General features: G+C 47.8%; 1 protein-coding gene across 1 annotated transcript in view; it reads left to right on the top strand.

Moving 5' to 3' along the window:
* Positions 1-18,625, top strand: part of SPON1 (spondin 1) — a 313,267-nt gene extending 294,642 nt beyond the window's left edge. The window contains exons 8-16 of the mRNA XM_027979368.3: positions 5,939-6,140; positions 7,103-7,243; positions 7,914-7,989; positions 9,009-9,191; positions 11,446-11,616; positions 11,702-11,869; positions 12,668-12,832; positions 14,521-14,784; positions 16,249-18,625. Of these exons, the coding sequence (XP_027835169.1) occupies positions 5,939-6,140; positions 7,103-7,243; positions 7,914-7,989; positions 9,009-9,191; positions 11,446-11,616; positions 11,702-11,869; positions 12,668-12,832; positions 14,521-14,784; positions 16,249-16,412 (1,534 nt within the window). The 3' untranslated portion in view covers positions 16,413-18,625. The remainder of the gene's footprint in view (positions 1-5,938; positions 6,141-7,102; positions 7,244-7,913; positions 7,990-9,008; positions 9,192-11,445; positions 11,617-11,701; positions 11,870-12,667; positions 12,833-14,520; positions 14,785-16,248) is intronic.
* Positions 18,626-19,329: the final 704 nt, after the last annotated feature.

The following is a 19,329-nucleotide window of genomic DNA, read 5'->3' as shown; positions in this document are numbered from 1 at the left end:
CACCCCAGGATCCTCTGTCCTTCACTATCTCCTGGAGTTTGTGCAAATTCATGTCCATTGAGTTGGTGATGCTAACTATCTCATGCTCTGCCGCTCCGTTCTCCTTTTGCCTTCAGTCTTTCCTAGCATCACGGTCTTTTCCAATAAGTCAGCTCTTTGCATCAGGTGGCCAAGTATCGAAGCTTCAGCTTCAGCAACAATCCTTCCAATGAATATTCAAGGTTGATTTCCTTTAGGATTGACTGGTTTTTTCCGCTTGCAATCCAAGGGACTCTCAAAAGTCTTCTCCAGCATCACAGTTCGAAAGCATCAATTCTTCAGCCAGAGTCTAACTGATACAGATCTGTAACTTAGATTGGTATAGTAAGTCTAGATTGGTATAGAAAGACCATAACAATCCTTAACTGCCTCTTTTCTATCGTCGTGTTTTTGAAAGTTTTGTTTAGAAAAGCCGAATAAGAAGGAAATCCACATTTACCAAGTCATAGTATAATGCCAGGCATGATGATAAGCAGTTTCCTCACTAAAAGCCCTGGGGTGGGGTCTGAGGATGCTCCCATTTTGCAGATTAGTAACTGCAAAGGGAGGTGAAGTCAAAGCTGTTGCCGCATCCAGCGGTTTCTTCCAGTCCCCTTTGTCCCCCCCCACCCACACCACACTGCCTCTCTGAATGTAAAAAAACAAAACGTATCTCCATGCCTTCATTTTGTTTTCATTTTTCTGGCATGAATTATCTGTGTATAACTTTCGTTCACTATCAGAATCGTCACGTTTTGCTTTTGCAGATTTAGACTAGCTCTGTAGATGCTGTGCTCATGCTCAGTGGCTCAGCCCTGTCTGACTCTGTGCGACCCCAGAGACTGTAGCCCACCAGGCTCCTCTGTCCATGGGACTCTCCAGGCAAGAACACTGGAGTGGGTTGCCATTCCCCTCTCCAGGGCGCCTTCCCGACCCAGGGATCAAACCCACATCTCCTGCATTGGCAGACAGATTCTTTACCACTGCGCCACCTGGGGAGTCTGTCCGCACTATAGATATTAATATTTGTCAGTCACACTAGAGGGAGACACTTTTTGCCAGCACATCATTCTTCCGTTCTATTTCAACATTGTTGTTTCCATTATGCAGATGTTTTTGGTTGGTAAATTATTCAATTATTTTGTGATTGCTTTTATAGTTTCAAAGCTGAAAAAAAATTAATGTTTCTCTAACAGATCAGAACACTTGACTTCTTTCCTATGATCTGGTTGTTTTCTAATTAGCCCTGAGTTTTTGTTGATTGGGGGAATTTGACGTGTGTGATATTAGATGTGACACCTATATATTTTTAAACTGCAATTACATTATGCCAACCCCACTTGCTGCATGATCTTTCCTCTCCCTCAGAGTCCTTATCTAAAGATTCTGGACTCTTCACTCTGGGCCACTGATTTACATCTTTGTTTTTCTATTTTCTATTTAGATTTCATTTGTTTGTTTTTGGCAGCACTGTGTCTTTGTTGCTGCATGCAGGCTTTCTCTGTGCGCAGTGTGCAGGCTTCTCACTGTGGGGGCTTCTCTTGTTACGGAGAACAGGCTCTCGGGTCCGCGGGCTCTGTAGTTGTGGCACACAGGCATGAGGAATCTTCCCAGAACAGAGACTGAACTTGCGCCCCTTACACTGGCAGGCAGATTCTTAACCACTGGACCACCAGGGAAGTCTTTCTTATCCTGAATATTACACCATTTTAATTATCATGCTTTATAATATATTCTGATACATAGTATGGCCAAGACAACTCTCTTTGCCAGAAAAGTGATAAAAATGTAAATCCCAGGTAGAAAAAATAAGATCAAATTAACAAAACACTATGTAGGGCTTCCCTGGTGGCTCAGAGGTTAAAGCGTCTGCCTGCAATGCAGGAGACCTGGGTTCAATCCCTGGGTCAGGACGATCCCCTGGAGAAGGAAATGGCACGCCACTCCAGTATTCTTGCCTGGAGAATCCCATGGACAGAGGAGCCTGGTGGGCTACAGTCCATGGGGTCACAAAGAGTCAGACACGACTGAGCAACTTCACTTTCACTTTCATGTATGGGAAGACATGGAATATAAGAAAAGATGAATAAGAATTTTTATTATGAATTAAAGAATTCCAATCATATCTAACATTTCCTAAAGAAAATTCCCATATATTTTTTATCATTTCCTTATTTTAAACAGCATTTTTAATTATAAAAGAAATAAATACTTTGAGGTAATTTTAAAATTAGACCTGAAGGCCAAAGCAAGTGCAAGAGCTCTATATTCATTTCCTAGATTAACTCATTTATTCCAAAAACCATTTGAGGAGAACTTACTACATGCTGAGTTCTAGACCAGCCCCTGGGATACAGCTATAAACAGGACAAAAAATGGTCCTTACTCTTTTGGAACCTAACAGGACAGAGAGAAATTAAAGAAGAAACTCCAAGGAAAGAGTGAGTTCAACATGCTCTGGGCAGGTACACCAGGGGTCCTAAGCAATTCGAGACAGGAAACATTTCCTCCAGAGCATGTCATGTAAGCAAGATGTGACTGAAAATATTAGAAAACCGTTCCCAGACTTTTAGACATTCAAATTTACCATATTACTCAGTTACCATATTACTGGGTGTTTCGTGCAGGGATTGGTTGCCCCAGAACTTCCTATCCCTTGAAACTTACCAAGGCCTGGAGGATATCTCACTCAGGTACAGATCTGGCCAAAATGCACTAGCAGAAAATGATTTGTATACACCTTGTACGACACAGAATGTTCTCAGATGGTTACATCCTTCAGCTGGGCAGAGTATCAGGGTGGTGTGTCAGGTGAGGTTTGGTTTGTGCTGGTTTGGTTTCTCCACCTCTGGATTTCTGGGCAGAGCTGTTTTGGTCCTCTTGGGCTGTCATGATGTAGCGTCATCCATGGGGTACAGGACATGAAAGAATCACCTGATCCACAATCACATGCTCAGGGAGATGGGAAGGTAACAGGTGTAGTGGTTGGTCACTATGAAAATGGAAGAGGAGCCTTCCTCCAAGGCACTGCTGGACTCCCGAGGGGTCAAGATCCAAGCAGTCCCACTCTGCCCACATGCCCATGCTCTCTGCCAGGCAGACCCCAGACCATGTGCTTTTAACCCCTAAGTGAGCAATACCACACCTCCCCTGACTGCAATTCTTGTAGACAGCAAGTCTTCAAAGAAGCTGCTCAAATCAGTGACCTACATGCCAGAAAATGCATGCATGGGAAAAGGGAACGAGGTCCCACAATTTGTGCCTAAATAGCAGGCTATGTAAGTGGGGCCTTCTGCTGCTGCTAAGTCACTTCGGTCGTGTCTGACTCTGTGTGACCCCATAGATGGCAGCCCACCAGGCTCCCCCATCCCTGGGATTCTCCAGGCAAGAACACTGGAGTGGGTTGCCATTTCCTTCTCCAATGCATGAAAGTGAAAAGTGAAGTGAAGTCGCTCAGTCGTGTCCAACTTGTAGCGACCCCATGGACTGCAGCCCGCCAGGCTCCTCCGTCCATGGGATTTTCCAGGCAAGAGTAGTGGAGTGGGCTGCCATTGCCTTCTCCAAGTGGGGCCTTCAGCAGTCTATAAAGGCTTCCTAACATAGCATCTCCTTTGAGGTGGCAGGTGGGTGATGTCACATGAGGTAACCAAGGCTGGAAGAGTGTGTGAGCTAACCTAGTAAGGAGTGGAGCTCACCATCACACATCCAGCTGTTCAGCTGGCCCACTGGACACCTGGCACTGGGATTCCTGCCTGCAGGGGCTCCTAGTCTCATGGGGGTGAGCAAACAGTGTGGACAGGCTCACAACCAAAGGGCACAGCTGAGACCCACACAGAGAGTGTGGAAATACAGACCAAGGGTACTGGCCTCAGTGCAGGGGATCAGAACAGCTCCCGGAAGAGGTGGCTCAGAACCTGAGGCCTGGGAGGTGAGCAGACTGGCGAGTCTCAGATCCGAGGCATATTAGAGTCATTGAGAGGATTATTAAAACTGGGTCCTACCCTCCCCCTCCCCAGAGTCTCTAAGTAAATCTGGGGTGAGGCCTAGTTAGTTGCATTTCCAACAAGTTCCAACGCCGACGCTGCTGGTCCCAGGCCACACTCTGAGGAGAAGGTCCTCCTCCACCGAGGAGGAGCTTTCCCAGCAGAGGCAAGGGCACGTGGGACCTGATGCCAAAGCCAGGCTGAGGCCAGGTTCTTCCTCCACTTGGGTGCCTCCCCTCAACCTAGACTGGCATCAGGCTAAAGCGTAAAGTGCATTCAGGAAGGCCTCCCTCCCCTGGCCTCTAGTTTCTCATCTCCATCTGACCCTTCAATGCTGCTTCACTCAGTAACATTTTACCAGGTGCCAGGCACTGAGCTAAGGACCGGATGTGAGTTCTCATTAAACACTCACAATAACCCTTTGAGGTAGATGTTAGGGGGAATCCCCATTCTACAGATTGGGACACTGAGGCATAGAAAGGTTTGGTCATTTCAAGGATGCACAGCTGTAAGAGGTGGTGTAGGGTGGGCACCCAGGTCTCCCGTCTGCTCTGCTCATGGTCTGATCCCATCTGGCCTGCCCAAGGGACCCAGTTCCACCAAGCCCAGCCAGGCCTGGAGTCATCGCTTTCAGGGGCCAGGTGAGAGCAGCCAGACACAGCTGGTCCCAAACACAGTAGCAGAGGGATGCCACAAAGAGCTGCCAGCTAGACCAAATAGACGAGCTGGTCCCCAGCCAAGGATTCCCCACGATCAGCAGCCTGGGAGGCGAGGGAGAGTCAGGCAGAGCTGCCTTCACACCACGGCCTCACCAGCTGCGTCTCTGAACTCATTAACTTCTGTATGCTTTCTTTCTACAAAATGAGATAATAAATTCCAACCCCACAGGAGTGTCATGAGGGGAGAATAAAGTAGCGCAGCTGTGCCACCAAGTGTGTGCGGAGCGAGCACAGCTCTCCCACCACGCTTCTTGGTCTCATCCAGCTCTGGCCACTCCTAGGACCCCTTCTTGGGAACATGAGGGGATGGTGGTTGAAGAACTGCCTCTCATAGCTGGGGGGTCATCAGCCAAAGGTCTTTGGCTCTATAACTGGGTCCTTGCTCACCCACTGGAGGAAATGGCCTGGGGACCAGCTGTGAGGTGATGGGTGAGCTCTGGTGCCAGGGCAGCGCCCTGCTCTAAGCAGCCTCTGGAGGGCAATGAGGCAGCAGGCTGGGGAGATGCCCCTCTGATAGCACAATGTAGCTCTAGAGAGTGAAAGTGGAGGGAACTTAGAAACTGATGATGAAAAGAACACGGACCTTGAACTGAGACTGACTTAGGTTATGGTCTCCGTTCTGCCACTTTGCGACTTTGGACAGATCACATAACAGAACCCTCTGAGCCTCAGCTCTCCCATCCATAGGTTGGAGTCAACAATCCTTACCCCAGGTCCGCTCTGAGGCATCACTGAGAATGTAAAGGGAATGGCTTGGGGCACCATTATGCAGTTTTTATCTGTCACGTTCATCTCACGTCCAGCGCAGCTGGGAGCACACGCAGCTTATAGAATTTGTTCATTCGTTTATTCAGTAACATTGGTTGAGCACCTACACTGTGCCAGGCACTGGAAATAAAGCCAGAAAGACAGAATCCCTGCTATCCCAGAGCTTATACTCCAAAAAGGAATGACAGTCAATAAACAGTTTAATAAGAAAATAAAACAGTAGTTTAGTGCTGAAGACACATTAAAACTGGATAGGGCGGCAGCATATGGCTCCCTCCAAGCATGGCCAATGGATGGGCTGGGAGAGAGAAACCAGCCATGGCCAAAGGTGGAGACCGAGAGTCCCCTTCTCTCTCTCCCTCTCATCCTTTAGCCATTGTCTGCCCAGAGGCCCCTCAGAGCGTGCACCCCCAGGGCCCCCAAAGTGATGGTCTCCGTATTTGTTTCCAGGAGAGCAGCACCCTCGGCTGAATTTTCAGTGGACAGGACGCGCCACTTGATGTCCTTCCTGACCATGATGGGCCCCAGCCCCGACTGGAACGTGGGCCTGTCCGCAGAGGATCTGTGCACCAAAGAGTGTGGCTGGGTCCAGAAGGTGGTGCAGGACCTGATTCCCTGGGATGCGGGCACCGACAGCGGGGTGACCTACGAGGTGTGTGCGTGTCTGGAGTGGTGAGTGGCAGGCCTCCCTGCCCGGGCCTGCTCTGGGGGCCCTGGCCTCGGGGGTGAGGCTGGCTCAGGCTCTGAGCCAGATGAACTCGCAGTCCAGCAGGGGAGCCCCTCAGGGTCCCCCCTCAGGGTCCCGTCATCATGTACTCACAAGCTGTGTGACAGGGGCTCTGGGGAGTGCCTGTCCAGACGGTCAGGAGAGCACGGGGAGGGGGTCTGCTAAAGAGAGGTTCAGAGATAAACGAAGGAACGGCAGGCAAAAGGCACAGAGGCTGAGAGAGAGAGAGAAGAGGGAACAGAAGGAAGATGATGTTCGTTAAGCTGGACCAGATTCCCAAGGCTTCCAGACGGCCAGGCTGAGGAGTTTGGATTCTTCCGTGATTGTCAATATTTTTCAGATATGGCCAGGACACCAACTGCATCAAAATCTGGAGCCATCAGAAAACTAGGGGTAGAACAATCTAGAACAGATGTTGGTAAACTGTGGTTTGGAACCAAACCTGGAGCTTTGGAATCCGGCCTCACACATTTCGATCCCATGTTGCCTGGGCTGCTTTCTCACTACAACAACTGAGTTGACTCCTTGCAACAGACACGGCGTGACCTGTGAAGCCTAAAATATTTACCACCTGACCCTCTGCAGACAAACATTCACCAACGCCTGGTCTAGTAGGAAGAACTCTGGATTCAGGCCAACCTGGTTCAGCTATATCCTAGCTGGAAATGGCTCTCTCAAACTTGGCATCTTCATCTAGGATTAATCCTACTGTGTACATAGGAGAATTTGAAAGTATAGACCTACAAATGTCCATGCATAACACACAGCATGAACCAAATTCTATAAATAACAGTTGTACTTGTTAAGTTGCTGTCAAGGTTTTTGTTCTGATCATATATCAAATTGTTAATTTCCCACTCTATATCTGTGTATTTTTTCCATCGCAGTCACCCAACAAGCCTACAATTCCCCAGGAGAAAATCCGACCCCTGACCAGTCTGGACCATCCTCAAAGTCCTTTTTATGATCCAGAGGGTGGATCCATCACTCAAGTAGCCAGAGTTGTCATCGAGAGAATTGCTCGGAAGGTACTGGGTTACAGCTCACCCTGGCACAGACCCTTCCCATCAGGAGACTGGACCCCTTTCTGCTCTAGAATCATGGGATCCCTGGTATATTTAGGATGTGGAATTCTGGGGCCTCTCAGAGTTTCTAGACACAATTATCCCTACGATATAAATAAGCAAAATGAACATGGAGGAATGATGTGATGCTCAACCAAATGATTTGCTCCAGGTAACTAGGCTTCACGGTAAGTGCCACAATCGATTACTAATGTCTGCCATGGGCTTCCCCGGTGGCTCAGTCGGTTAAGAATCCGCCTGCAATGCGGGAGGTGTGGGTTCGATCCTTGGGTTGAGAAGATTCCCCTGGAGGAAGGCATGGCAACCCATTCCAGTGTTTTTTGCCTGGAGAATCCCCGTGGACAGAGGAGCCTGGTGGGCTATAATCCAAAGGGTCGCAGAGTCAGACACGACTGAGCGACTAAGCACAGCACACAGCCATGGGTCAGGAAGTGGGAAGTGGCGGCTTTACTTCCATTTCTTCTTTCAGTCTGATTGTAAAAGTTGGCCCACGACTCTGCCACAGCCTAGGGTGTGTGCACAGGGTGGGCATTCAATTTTATATCCCGCCTCATCTTTCTCCCGTACAGTCCACTCTCTAATGAGGGCCCTCCAACTAAAATTCCTTTTGCAGGGGGAACAGTGCAATATTGTGCCCGACAATGTCGATGATATTGTAGCGGACCTGGCTCCAGAAGAGAAAGATGAAGGTAAGCTGCCTCCCTTTATTGCAGGTGGCAACATACATTGGGAATAAAAGATAAACTACCTTTGGGGAAAGCAATTTGCTAACATGTTTTAAAAGCCACAGCAGAACCCTTTGACTTGATGATCCCTGTTTTAAGACAGATTTTTGCTTGGGAGATAATCGAAGTAAGGCCAAAGGCTAGGCACAAAGTGTCAGGGAAATGGTGAAGGCTTGACACTGGGATATGTATTCAACAGTATCAGGCCTTTAAAGTGTCATGTAAATGGCATCCCCATCGGCTCCATGGGACTCCGATGACTCTCCGCTAGGATTCTCACACTAGCCTGTGAGGCAGGAGTGGATGCAATCACTTCTGCAGCAAGGGAAGTCAGCCCAGGCCCTAGAGTCAGGAGGCAGTGGCACAGCCCTGGCTTCAGCTCAGGGTATCTCACAGCATCTGAAGCTGAATGAGCTGGGCTCTCCTCCCTGGGCCCTGGGCAAGAAGCCCACCTCGCCACATTTCCTCAACTGTAAGATGGGGATAATAACAGAGCCTGCCTCCTAGGGAGTTGTGGTCCTTACCACAATTGATGGGATGGATAAAGTTCTTAGAATGATGCTGGCACATAATAAGTGCTCAGTGAACACTGGCCACCTTATGCTTATCATGACACTCTGTGTGGGATCCTGGGAAGGTGAGCAACAACACAGAAAAAGCCTACGCTTCCCCACATTGCCCCACGATATGCCGGCACCCGTGTGGAAATGCTGTCTGCCAAAGAGGGCTGGCGTTCAGGTGTTGAGAAGGGACAGTAGGAGACTCTCTCCTTACTATGAGGTTACTTCGATTTGTTTTAGTGGGATGCCAAAGTATCGTTTTTGAAGGGAAGTGAATGGCTGCTTGCATCGCAGGAGTACCCAGCCTCCCAAGGCTGGTCAGCCAGCGGGGATTTTCTTGTCCCCACGTGAACCTGTCCAGGGGGAGGGCCAGTCACAGCTCCCATAGGCTCCCAGGGAAAACATCTCACATACTCTTCCCAGATGACACCCCCGAAACCTGCATCTACTCCAACTGGTCCCCGTGGTCCGCCTGCAGCTCCTCCACCTGCGACAAAGGCAAGAGGATGCGGCAGCGCATGCTGAAGGCACAGCTGGACCTCAGCGTCCCCTGCCCCGACACCCAGGACTTCCAGCCCTGCATGGGCCCCGGCTGCAGTGACGAAGGTGAGGAGGCACCCCACCAGCAGCTGGCTGACAGCAGTTCAGGAAGGGGGTCCTACCTGACCATGCCGGCCTCTCACACCTGGTCTGGCAGTGCCCATGATGAACACTAGGACCCTGACTGGACATGTCAGTGGGACTGCCTGCCTAGGGCGACCCTCATCTCCAACAGAGTCTTGAGGGTTGTGAACACAGATGTCTCATGACATCAAAAGAATTCTTGAGATTGACCACCCCCAGCCATGCAAGAAAACAGACACAAGTTATCAAAGAGCTAGCAAACATGACAAATTACAGGTAGCAAGCTGCCTATTTCTGGGCCTTACCTCCAATTTCTAAGAAGCAGGTGAACAGGTTGGCCAAGACTGAACCTAGATCCTTGCCCTAATTCTGTGTTATCCATGCACGGCCTGCCTCAGCCCAGGTCAGAGCCCTCACTTCCTTGCGTCAGGGCCTTTGGACTGATTGCAGCAGTTCTTTCCTTGTAACTGGTCAAAGGTCAGGCTTAAAAAAGTCAGGCTTGAGCTACACACCTGCACCACCCATGTCATGCTGGCTGAAGCTACGACATGTGCTGATTGCTGTGCAAAGGCCAGCTGCCTACTTTCCAAGGTACAATCCTTTCTTTACCTGAACAGATCTGTACTTTGTGCTCTGATCTTAACTGTCTCAGAGGCACAACAAGGCAGTAAGAAGGGATGGGTAGGCTGGGCTGGTTTATAGAAGGAAGAAAACCACTTCCAAGCTGAAGATAACTGAAGAGACCTTACTGACCCCTGGCGGGTCATTCACTTGCTGGCTCCTCCTAGGGCACAGTCTTAAACAACCTCTCCTGGATACACTGCACAGTGACTTACGGCTGTCTGTGCCCGGGACGAGGCGTTTCAGAGGGGAGTGAACCCTGCAAGCACAGACAGCGTGCAAGTTGTGACTGCCCTAGCAATGCTGGAGGCGCTTTCTCGTTCTTGGGGTTGAGACGGCAGGGATGGGTGGACAGTCTGAGGCTTACACGGGGAGCTGAGGTCTTTAACCATCACCTCCAGAGAGGAAGAATTCCAGTGGCTCCCAGGTGGTAACGATGGTTCTGAAAATGGCTGGGCTATGCCTATTGTTATTTGGTGGTATACAGCAGCAAATTTACCAACTATTTTTAATTGGACAGTTGAGTGGTGTTCCGTATACACACACACACAATTATGCAAACATCACCACCCTCCATCTCCAGAACTCTTTACCATCTCACAAAACAAACTCTAGACTTATTAAACACTAACTCTCCAGTCCCTTGATCCCCAGCCCCTGGCAACCATCATTCTGCTTTCAAAGAACTGAATATTCTAGGTATCTCATATAAGTGGAATCATATAGTATTTGTCCTTTTTTTGACTGGTTTATTTCATTCAGCATAATGTCCTTAGGTTCATCCTTGTTGAAGGACATGTCAGAATCTCCCTGGGTCCAACAGGGGTTCCAGCTGTCTTCCACCAGCACTGTCTAGCAACACTGTCCATAGGTTTGGTAACAACACATAGCCTTCACTCCTGTGTACATGACTGTGGTTGTGTGCAAGCTGGCCTCATACTGAGATTTCCATCCTTCTTTCTAGCTTCATCTCCCAGTGCCACACACAACACACTCCAGACAGGTTGTCGCAAGAGCTAGTCCCTTCACCTTAAATACCGATATTCTCCACCCAACCAACGTGCCCTCCTGTGTGAAATCCACCCCAGAACTCCAAGGAGCTTCTCCCCCTCCAATTCCCTGGGCTTACATCTGCTGTCATATTTTCAATACCTAGAATTATTGCCAGTCTATGTGCCCATCTCTTTCTGGAGAAGATTAAAATCCATACTTTACACATCTTTTTAACCTCAGTCACCACAAACCACTAAGCAGTCAGTAAATTTTAATTGACATGAGTAGATGGATGGATGGATGACTTCATATCCCTCATCCTTCTTTAGAACTAAACAAGCATATATCACTCTCTCATCCATCTAAACATCTTTCAAATATATTGTCCAGTGAAGGAGTAATCCCCAGTGCTCCATGCACCTGGAGAAAGACATTTCCTTTAAAGAACAATTCCTGGTTTAAAAATATGTGCCCTTTACTTTGGCTTCCATCCTCAGTTGCCCAAATCCCCCTGCCTGCCAGCTGACCGTGTAGATTTCTGCCCTTGGGGGAGCTAGCTCAGTCAGTGGCGCGAGTCCCAGCTGCGTGCCGCCGCGGCTGCAGTGTCCGCTCCCTGTTGCAGACGGCTCCACGTGCACCATGTCCGAGTGGATCACCTGGTCGCCCTGCAGCATCTCCTGCGGCGCCGGCATGCGGTCCCGGGAGAGATACGTGAAGCAGTTCCCAGAGGACGGCTCCGTGTGCACGCTGCCCACCGAGGAGACAGAGAAGTGCACGGTCAACGAAGAGTGCTGTGAGTGGGGTGCCGGGGTGGGACAGGGGCGGGGTCTCAGGGGCTGGGGCTGCGGCTGCTGACACGCCGCCACCGGACTCCCCAGCTCCCAGCAGCTGCCTGACGACCGAGTGGGGCGAGTGGGACGAGTGCAGCGCCACCTGCGGCATGGGCATGAAGAAGCGGCATCGCATGGTCAAGATGAGCCCCGCGGACGGCTCCATGTGCAAGGCTGAGACATCTCAGGCGGAGAAGTGCATGATGCCCGAGTGCCGTGAGTGGGCGTGGGGGCGGGGGCTCTGGGGGAGATGATGGAGGCCCTCAGCACTGGGCATCACTGTCGAGGCTGCGCAGGTGCAGGGGGGAATATGGGCACCCTTCCTGGCAGGGCACTTCCCCTATAAGATGAGAGCTATGGGTGTGTGGACATCATCCAGACCCACAGAGAGTGACCTCCTTTGAAGGAGCAATGCTGACATGGCAAGCTGGTGGCCTCTAGACAGCATTCACCTGTAACTGTGATTTTATAGGACCCCAGAGTATCTTTTCCAGAGGTTATACATGTAGGTAGGTTGTACATTCCCCTTCTTGTTCTGCTGGACTTGCCTGTGGCCCCATAAAGCAATACATCTGCTCTACACACAAATGTTATAGACCCACACATCACTACAGAGAGGCACACATGCTAGGGATTTCAGCACCCAAGTGTCCAAAAACACATCATTGAGCCTATCTTTTAGCGCATAGTTCTTGGGGCATGTGGAATGTTTCTGTCTCTAGTGAGACCCTGTTCAGACCCTCGGGGTGTTTCACGTGGGGAAGTGTGTATTCGTGTAACGGAGCCACATTATGAGCTCCATCTGGGCCAGGGGAGATGCAGGAGAATGACAAGAACAGTTAGTGGTTTGCTGAGCCACTCCTGGCTCCATAAAGGTCACTTGGGTTATCTAAACCCACTAGTCAATTTCACTTTACTCAAGGGGCCTGAGTGGGGGACAAAGGGTAGGGGGGCACCAGATCAAAGAAGGCAAAGGGAGCCTGTTCTCAGTGGCAAACCTGGCTCTTGGTCTAGACACCATCCCATGCTTGCTATCCCTGTGGTCCGAGTGGAGCGACTGCAGCGTGACCTGTGGGAAGGGCATGCGGACCCGCCAGCGGATGCTCAAGTCTCTAGCCGAACTCGGGGACTGTAATGAGGAGCTGGAGCAGGTGGAGAAGTGCATGCTGCCTGAATGCCGTAAGTCCTGGCGCTCCTGGGAGCCACCTCTCCTCCTCTTAGCCAGGCCTGCACGCTGCTCATGGTGCTAGGTCCTGTGTATGACTGCTAGTTGGAGAGTCCCACTACTGTCTGTGAGACACCCAAACTGCTGTTGAGTCTAAACAGGAGACTTAGATGGAAAATGGCACAGGTTCAATCAAACTTAATTTTGTAGTTCCCCACTCACCACCCCTCCCTCAATTTAGAGGCCCGTTTGACCCATGGGTTTTTCCATTTTTAAATTCTATTCCTCCCCACCCATGACCAGAAGGTGGACATTAAACCAGTGGTTCCCTGATACGAAGACAGGCCAGCAAGTAGAGCCCTCAAAAGCCCCATACCCACCCTCATCTATTCTCAAATCTCTATGACCAGCTGAACTTACTATCTAAGGAGACAGCCCATTTTTCTGGTTAGTCTTCCCAGAGAACTTCTCTTCAGGTGGTGGAAAATCAGACTCGTTTGCTAGGATCTGTTTTTCTGGCTTCCTCTGAAATCCACTTACAGCCTCTGTGCTTCCTCTCCCTTGCAATTACTCAGGCTGCCTGCCCAGGGGCAGATCCCAGCTCTGTCCCTTACTGGCTGTATAAATCTCAGCACATTGTTTAGCAACCCTCTCCCTCATCTGCTCTGAGAATTAAACCATATAACTAGTACAAAGTGCTGAGCCCACCAAGGAAGTGTGAGCCTCCACAGCTCTTCGGAGCTGGGGCTCTGGAATCTTGTGAGACGCTGTTACCAACTTAAACAAAACTATATCCACAGGGCCCGGTGAATGGAGGGAGAAGAAAAAGAACATTTATGGAACACTCACTGTGGGCCAGGACTGGGCTGAGAGTATTATTACTTCATTCAGTCCTCACAACCTATTAAGAAAAATAGTTATCCCTATGTTGTAGATGGGAAAGCTGCTGGAGCTCCCACAGGGAGAGAAGGGCAGACCATGAACAAAATGAGTTCTCTGTAGATCCAGCCAGCCTGGCCCCCACTTTACAGAGACAGTGCAATTTGGAGTCATCTGCCTCCCTAGAAGACATCCTGAGAATCACTCAGAGGTGTTAGCTTTCCTCCACGTGTGTGAAATGCTGGCTTCATGAGAACTGGCTGAATAAGCCATGACACCACTTGGTCCTTCCCTACTGCATTTTCTGTCTCTGACTCCTGTGTTTTGATGATCGCCAGAAGACCCAGGATGATGTGAGAGCAAGAGGCGCTGCCTGGCTCTTACTGCAAAAGTCACAGTGTCCTTAGCATTAGTCCACAGGGGTAAATGGCACCAGTGAGCTGTGCCTTCCCTCAGGGAATCAGGGTCCTTGGCTGTGGAAAGCTGGTCTGTGCCACCTGAGGCTAATTTGACAACACTCTAGAAGCTTAGAGAGCAAAAGGCTCTGAGCTAATCTTTAAAGTCCCTCCAAAAGCCTTTTCAAATCATAAAGAGGGTATGTGGGTTTCAATTGGGGCCCCATTCTGCATCCACTGCTTACCAACCATGTGGACTGGATAGTCAGTCTTTCCCGTGAGCTTCAGCTTCTTCTTCCATAAGAACGGGGTAACAGTACCTGCTCTGCATTTTCCAGAGGCTTGTGTTGAGATGTTCAAAGAACAGTTAAGTATACAGACCTTGTTTCAGACGAGAGATACACTCATGCCCATCTGTGTCTTGCCAGCCATTGACTGTGAGCTCACGGAGTGGTCCCAGTGGTCGGAATGTAACAAGTCATGTGGGAAAGGACACATGATTCGAACCCGCATGATCCAGATGGAGCCTCAGTTTGGAGGCGCACCCTGCCCAGAGACTGTACAGCGGAAAAAGTGCCGCATCCGGAAATGCCTCCGAAATCCATCCCTCCAGAACCTGCGCTGGAGGGAGGCCCGAGAGAGCCGGAGGAGTGAGCAGCTGAGGGAGGAGTCGGACGGGGACCAGTTTCCAGGTACTGCCCCGAAGTGTGGACTGGCGTTCAGGGAGATGTCAAAGCAGTATGGGTCTTGTAGGAGTCTGCTAGTAAAAGAAGGGTGTTTCAAGGGAGCAGGCATTGTTATTGCAAAGGCACGGAGAAACCCAAGAACAAGATACGTTCAAGTGGTAAGTGGGCTCTAGAAGAACACACAGTATAGGGGGAGGCAGGAGGACAGGGACCAGACCAGGAAAGGTCTACTGGCTGCTGAGGACTTGATCCTGCAGGTGAAGGTTTTAAGTAACAGACTGACTAATAGGCCTGTGTTGAGTGGTCTGGAGGTGGCAAAAACAGAAGCCCAAAGACTGGTTTAAATTTTCTCTGTAGACAAGGAGAAAGTTTATGTGTCCCCCTCCTTCAGTATAACTTAAGGAGTTCCAAAACTTAAAAAAAAAAAAAATCCCACTTAGGGCTTCACTGCTAAATAAGCTGGTCCCAACAAAGAGTGCAATATCAGCAAAACAATGAAACAATAGCTGGGAATAGCTTTTTGCCTAATATCATTTCCATAGTCTAATATAAATATAAAACCAATAGCAAGTAATAAGTCATTAGCGAAACAAAAAAGTTGAGAAATGTGCATAAAAATGACGTATGACATAACCACATCTATTTAGAATGCATTCCAGTATCAAGTGACAAACTTCAACAATGCAAAACCACAATCATCTTCACACCAACCTAGTATACATAGTGCTTTTTATTTTTTTTTAAATTAAGATCTAACCTAATCTTGGGGTCAGGGAAGTTTTCTTTGAGAAAGGCAAGTCTATTTACATGAGAAAAATAATCAATTATACCTGAGTTTACTTGATACTGGGGAAGCTAAGTACTTGGGAGAGCAAAGCATTAGAGGGAAGTGGTTACTTGCTCCTTGGCTGGTTGCTACATTAATGAGCCACTCCAAAACAAATGAAATTTATAGGATTCTGTAGGGCAGTTACTTGGATTGACTTAGCTGGATGATTCCTAAGGGATTTAGCTTAGGCTTATCTGAGTGGCTGCTGTCAGGTGGTGGGCTGGAAGGTCTAGAGTGGTCTCACCTGTGTTTCTGGGGCCTCTCTCCAAGTGGTCTCTCCAGCAGATAGCCACACTTGCTTACACAGTGGTGGAAAAGGTTCCCAGGGGCTTTTTTCAAACCATGCTTGCTCATGTCCCATTGGCCAAAAGCAAGTCATACAGCCAAACCCAGATTCTAGGGGTAGAGGAGGAGACTCTGCTCCTTGATGGGGAAGAGCTACAAAGTATTAATGGACCATTTTAATAGTCAATCACCTATGAGCTAACATGTCATAAGAACTCTAATAACTTAATAAGAACTCAACAAAGTATTACATACAAACGCAGAGCAGTCCAGACAGCTACCTAGGTTTGACTACTAGAGTTCAGCCTCCTTGTTCTCGCCATGTCTGCTGGCCTAATCAGGCCTTATGCTTTCAGGCTGCAGGATGCGCCCTTGGACAGCCTGGTCAGAATGCACCAAACTGTGCGGAGGAGGGATCCAGGAACGCTACATGACTGTGAAGAAGAGGTTCAAAAGCTCCCAGTTTACCAGCTGCAAAGACAAGAAGGAGATCAGAGCGTGCAACGTCCATCCATGTTAACCAGGGTACACGTGTCCCAGGGCTGCACTCTAGACCCCCAGAGGCACCAATGGCTGGATCGTTTGTTTGCTTGTTTGTTTAAGGCAGTTTAAATTGTGTACACTAGTTTTCATTTCTGCAGGGTGGTCTGCCCAGTAGTCCTGTGGATGCTAGGGCCACCCTTCTGTACACTTCTTGGTGGGCACAGAGTGGGGATCGGGGCAGGGGCGCGTGGGGCTCCCTCATCCTTAGCTGGCCCTCCTCCAGCACAAGTGAGTAGTGTCAGTCACCTGTGCTGAACAGAACGTGTCCCTCTCGAGCATCCACCTGGGCAGCAGGACAGAGACCCCAGCCTCCCCAACATGGAGAGGCAGCTGTGCCCGCAGCTGACCCTGTGCATCGGTGCCAGGGCGCAGCAGCAGGGAGACTTTCCTGATTGGGTGGGAGTGAGAGCAGATTCCCCTCATTCTTGCCTGTGGCCTGCTTGCTTGCCTCTCCTCATTTAGTGGAACTTTAGGGTCCCTTGTTGAGTCTCCTCAGTCATCAGCAGTTCTTGGGGAAAACAGCTGGCAAACATGAAGAGAAGCACTGATGTTGGGTGGCTTTTCTTCTTTCACTGAGAAATTCTGAATCCAGTATCTCACCCCCTAATACTGGTGGTTCCTGATACTCCAAAGGAAAGAAATGATGGCTGCTTTTTAAAAAAAATATAACCAGTTCTTACACCCAAGGTGAAACATACTGAGTCTAGAAATTATTATTCCCTTCTTTTGGGTTTTTTTTTGGATATAATTCTCTTAGGAAGCCAGATCCTAGATCCTTACTAGAACCACAGCAGCAAAACTGGCCTCGAGAGCAGTCCCAGGCTTGAGTTTTTTTTAAACCTTCCAACACAGACTTTTAAATCAGCAAGCCAGTTTCTAACAAGAAAACCTTTTTTTCAGTTATGCAAACATTCTGCCGAGTTTGTCTCCAGCCCACCAAGCCATTCCTTCAGCAAAAATACTATCTTAGAACTTGAAAGGGTTTTTATAGTCATAAAATTTTATATGTAGAGGGAAAAAAGTGTTTCAGAGACCAAGATAAATCCAGGGAGAAAGGAATGTCACAGAATCAAGTTAGCAAAAAAATCTGGTGGGAAGTCAAACTTACATACATCAGCCCTCTACACCAAGGGTCTGGTCCTCTGACACAACCATAGGGAGGGTCATGGTTTTCCATCCCCTTCCAAACACAAGCACACCAAATTCAGGGAGACTGACTACCAAGGATTAGTGTAAAAGGACATTTTACCAACTTAAGTCCATCAGCAGTTTCTACTTATTCATTTACTGTTAAAATTACTGTTCTGCTCTTGTTGCAGGCATTCTTTATTGTGCTTAATCCAAATATGTACCATGGATGAGATGCATACAATGCTTTGAATACACTACTTTAAGAATTTGCATTAAATACATCAGGATATTCCAAACACAACATTATATATATATATATGCTACAGCCTTGAATCTGTACTGTTTTAACTACGAGAGAGACTATTCAATAAAAAACTCATTGGGTCTGTCTTTCGTGTTTTAAACTAATTCAGTGTTCAGAAGGTTGGGTCTTTTTTTTTTTTTTTTTTTTTTTTACAATTGTTATCCATTTCAGGCATACTCAGTAAGAGATATGCCTTTTGCACCCTCATTCTGGAGGGACCACTATTCCCATTCCTGACCTTTCTGGGGGTCTGATTGTTTCCAACATTTTTTTAATCCTTCAAGTGAACTGCTTTCTCCTCCCTTGTACAAAGCAGTACAAAATATAAAGAAATTAAGAGGTTTAATTTCTATTTGCACAAAAGAAAAAGCCCTGATATACAATCTGCTTGCTTTTCCAACATTACTCTTAGCTATCTAAACGCATCCTTCCTCCCAACCCATGAAAATCAAAGCTCCACAGAGTGGCAATTTCTAAGTAACAACAAGCCACCCTAGTATCTCATGTTCTTGTTTGGTCCCTATTTGGGTAAATTTTAATCCAAATTTTGGAGACTTAAAACCAGGCAACTGGTTAATGAATAAGAATGGGTAACATGTTTCTTGTTACATAAGTGTTAACTCTCTTTTGTTTGCAAGGGGGAATTTATACGAAACGTCAAATCTCTTTCTTACCAAAGTCTTGTGTTAGGTGGTTTACAGTTTTTCTGGTTAACCAATCTTTTGGAAATAAAGACTTTTTACTACAAAATAAAATTTGTTTGGGCTTCCACTTGAGATAGTAAACATATCATAAGACACCCAGTAAAAACTGCCATACAAAGAACAACTATAATTGTGTGTATTTTTATCAAGGCCAAACCACTCTTATTCAAGACTTCAATTTACATCCACATTTTAAAATGAAAATAAGATCAGAGATAATATTCCCCAATCAGACAACAGGGTCACTCACCTGTCACCTTGCTGATGCATTATTTGAAGATACTCTGTTGTAGCAAATAAAAATAAATCCTGGGCTTCTTCAGACCCAGAACTGAAAAAAAATTAAATGATGTTGTGCTATTTTTAATTTGGATTTTGTATATTAAACATGTTTTAGACATAGTCAAGATCTGTGTACTTATTCCAGGAAGTAAGGATATACTATACATTCTCATATGACCACAATTCTCCAGAAACTTAATCCAGGTCAAGTCCACAGCTAAAATGTCAAGACACAAAAATCTGCAATGTCAAATTACTTCTGTGACCTAACAAACAGCCCACATGTTTCAGTTTAAAGGAGTTAAATATTAAACTGTACTAGGACTGTGCAGTTGGCCCCCTTTCCCCTCAGAGTTAAATATTTATGTCCTTAAGAAAGGGACAGTATAGTCCAAATAGGATTATAAACATAAATGTACGATCTCCAATTACAACACAGCATCAAGAAAGACAGACATTCTACTATTTGGTGC

Source organism: Ovis aries, chromosome 15 (assembly GCF_016772045.2).
Source record: "Ovis aries strain OAR_USU_Benz2616 breed Rambouillet chromosome 15, ARS-UI_Ramb_v3.0, whole genome shotgun sequence".
Taxonomy (NCBI): Eukaryota; Metazoa; Chordata; class Mammalia; order Artiodactyla; family Bovidae; genus Ovis; species Ovis aries.
The sequence above is the reverse complement of the archived record's forward strand: the minus strand, read 5'-3'. Positions and strand labels throughout refer to the sequence as shown.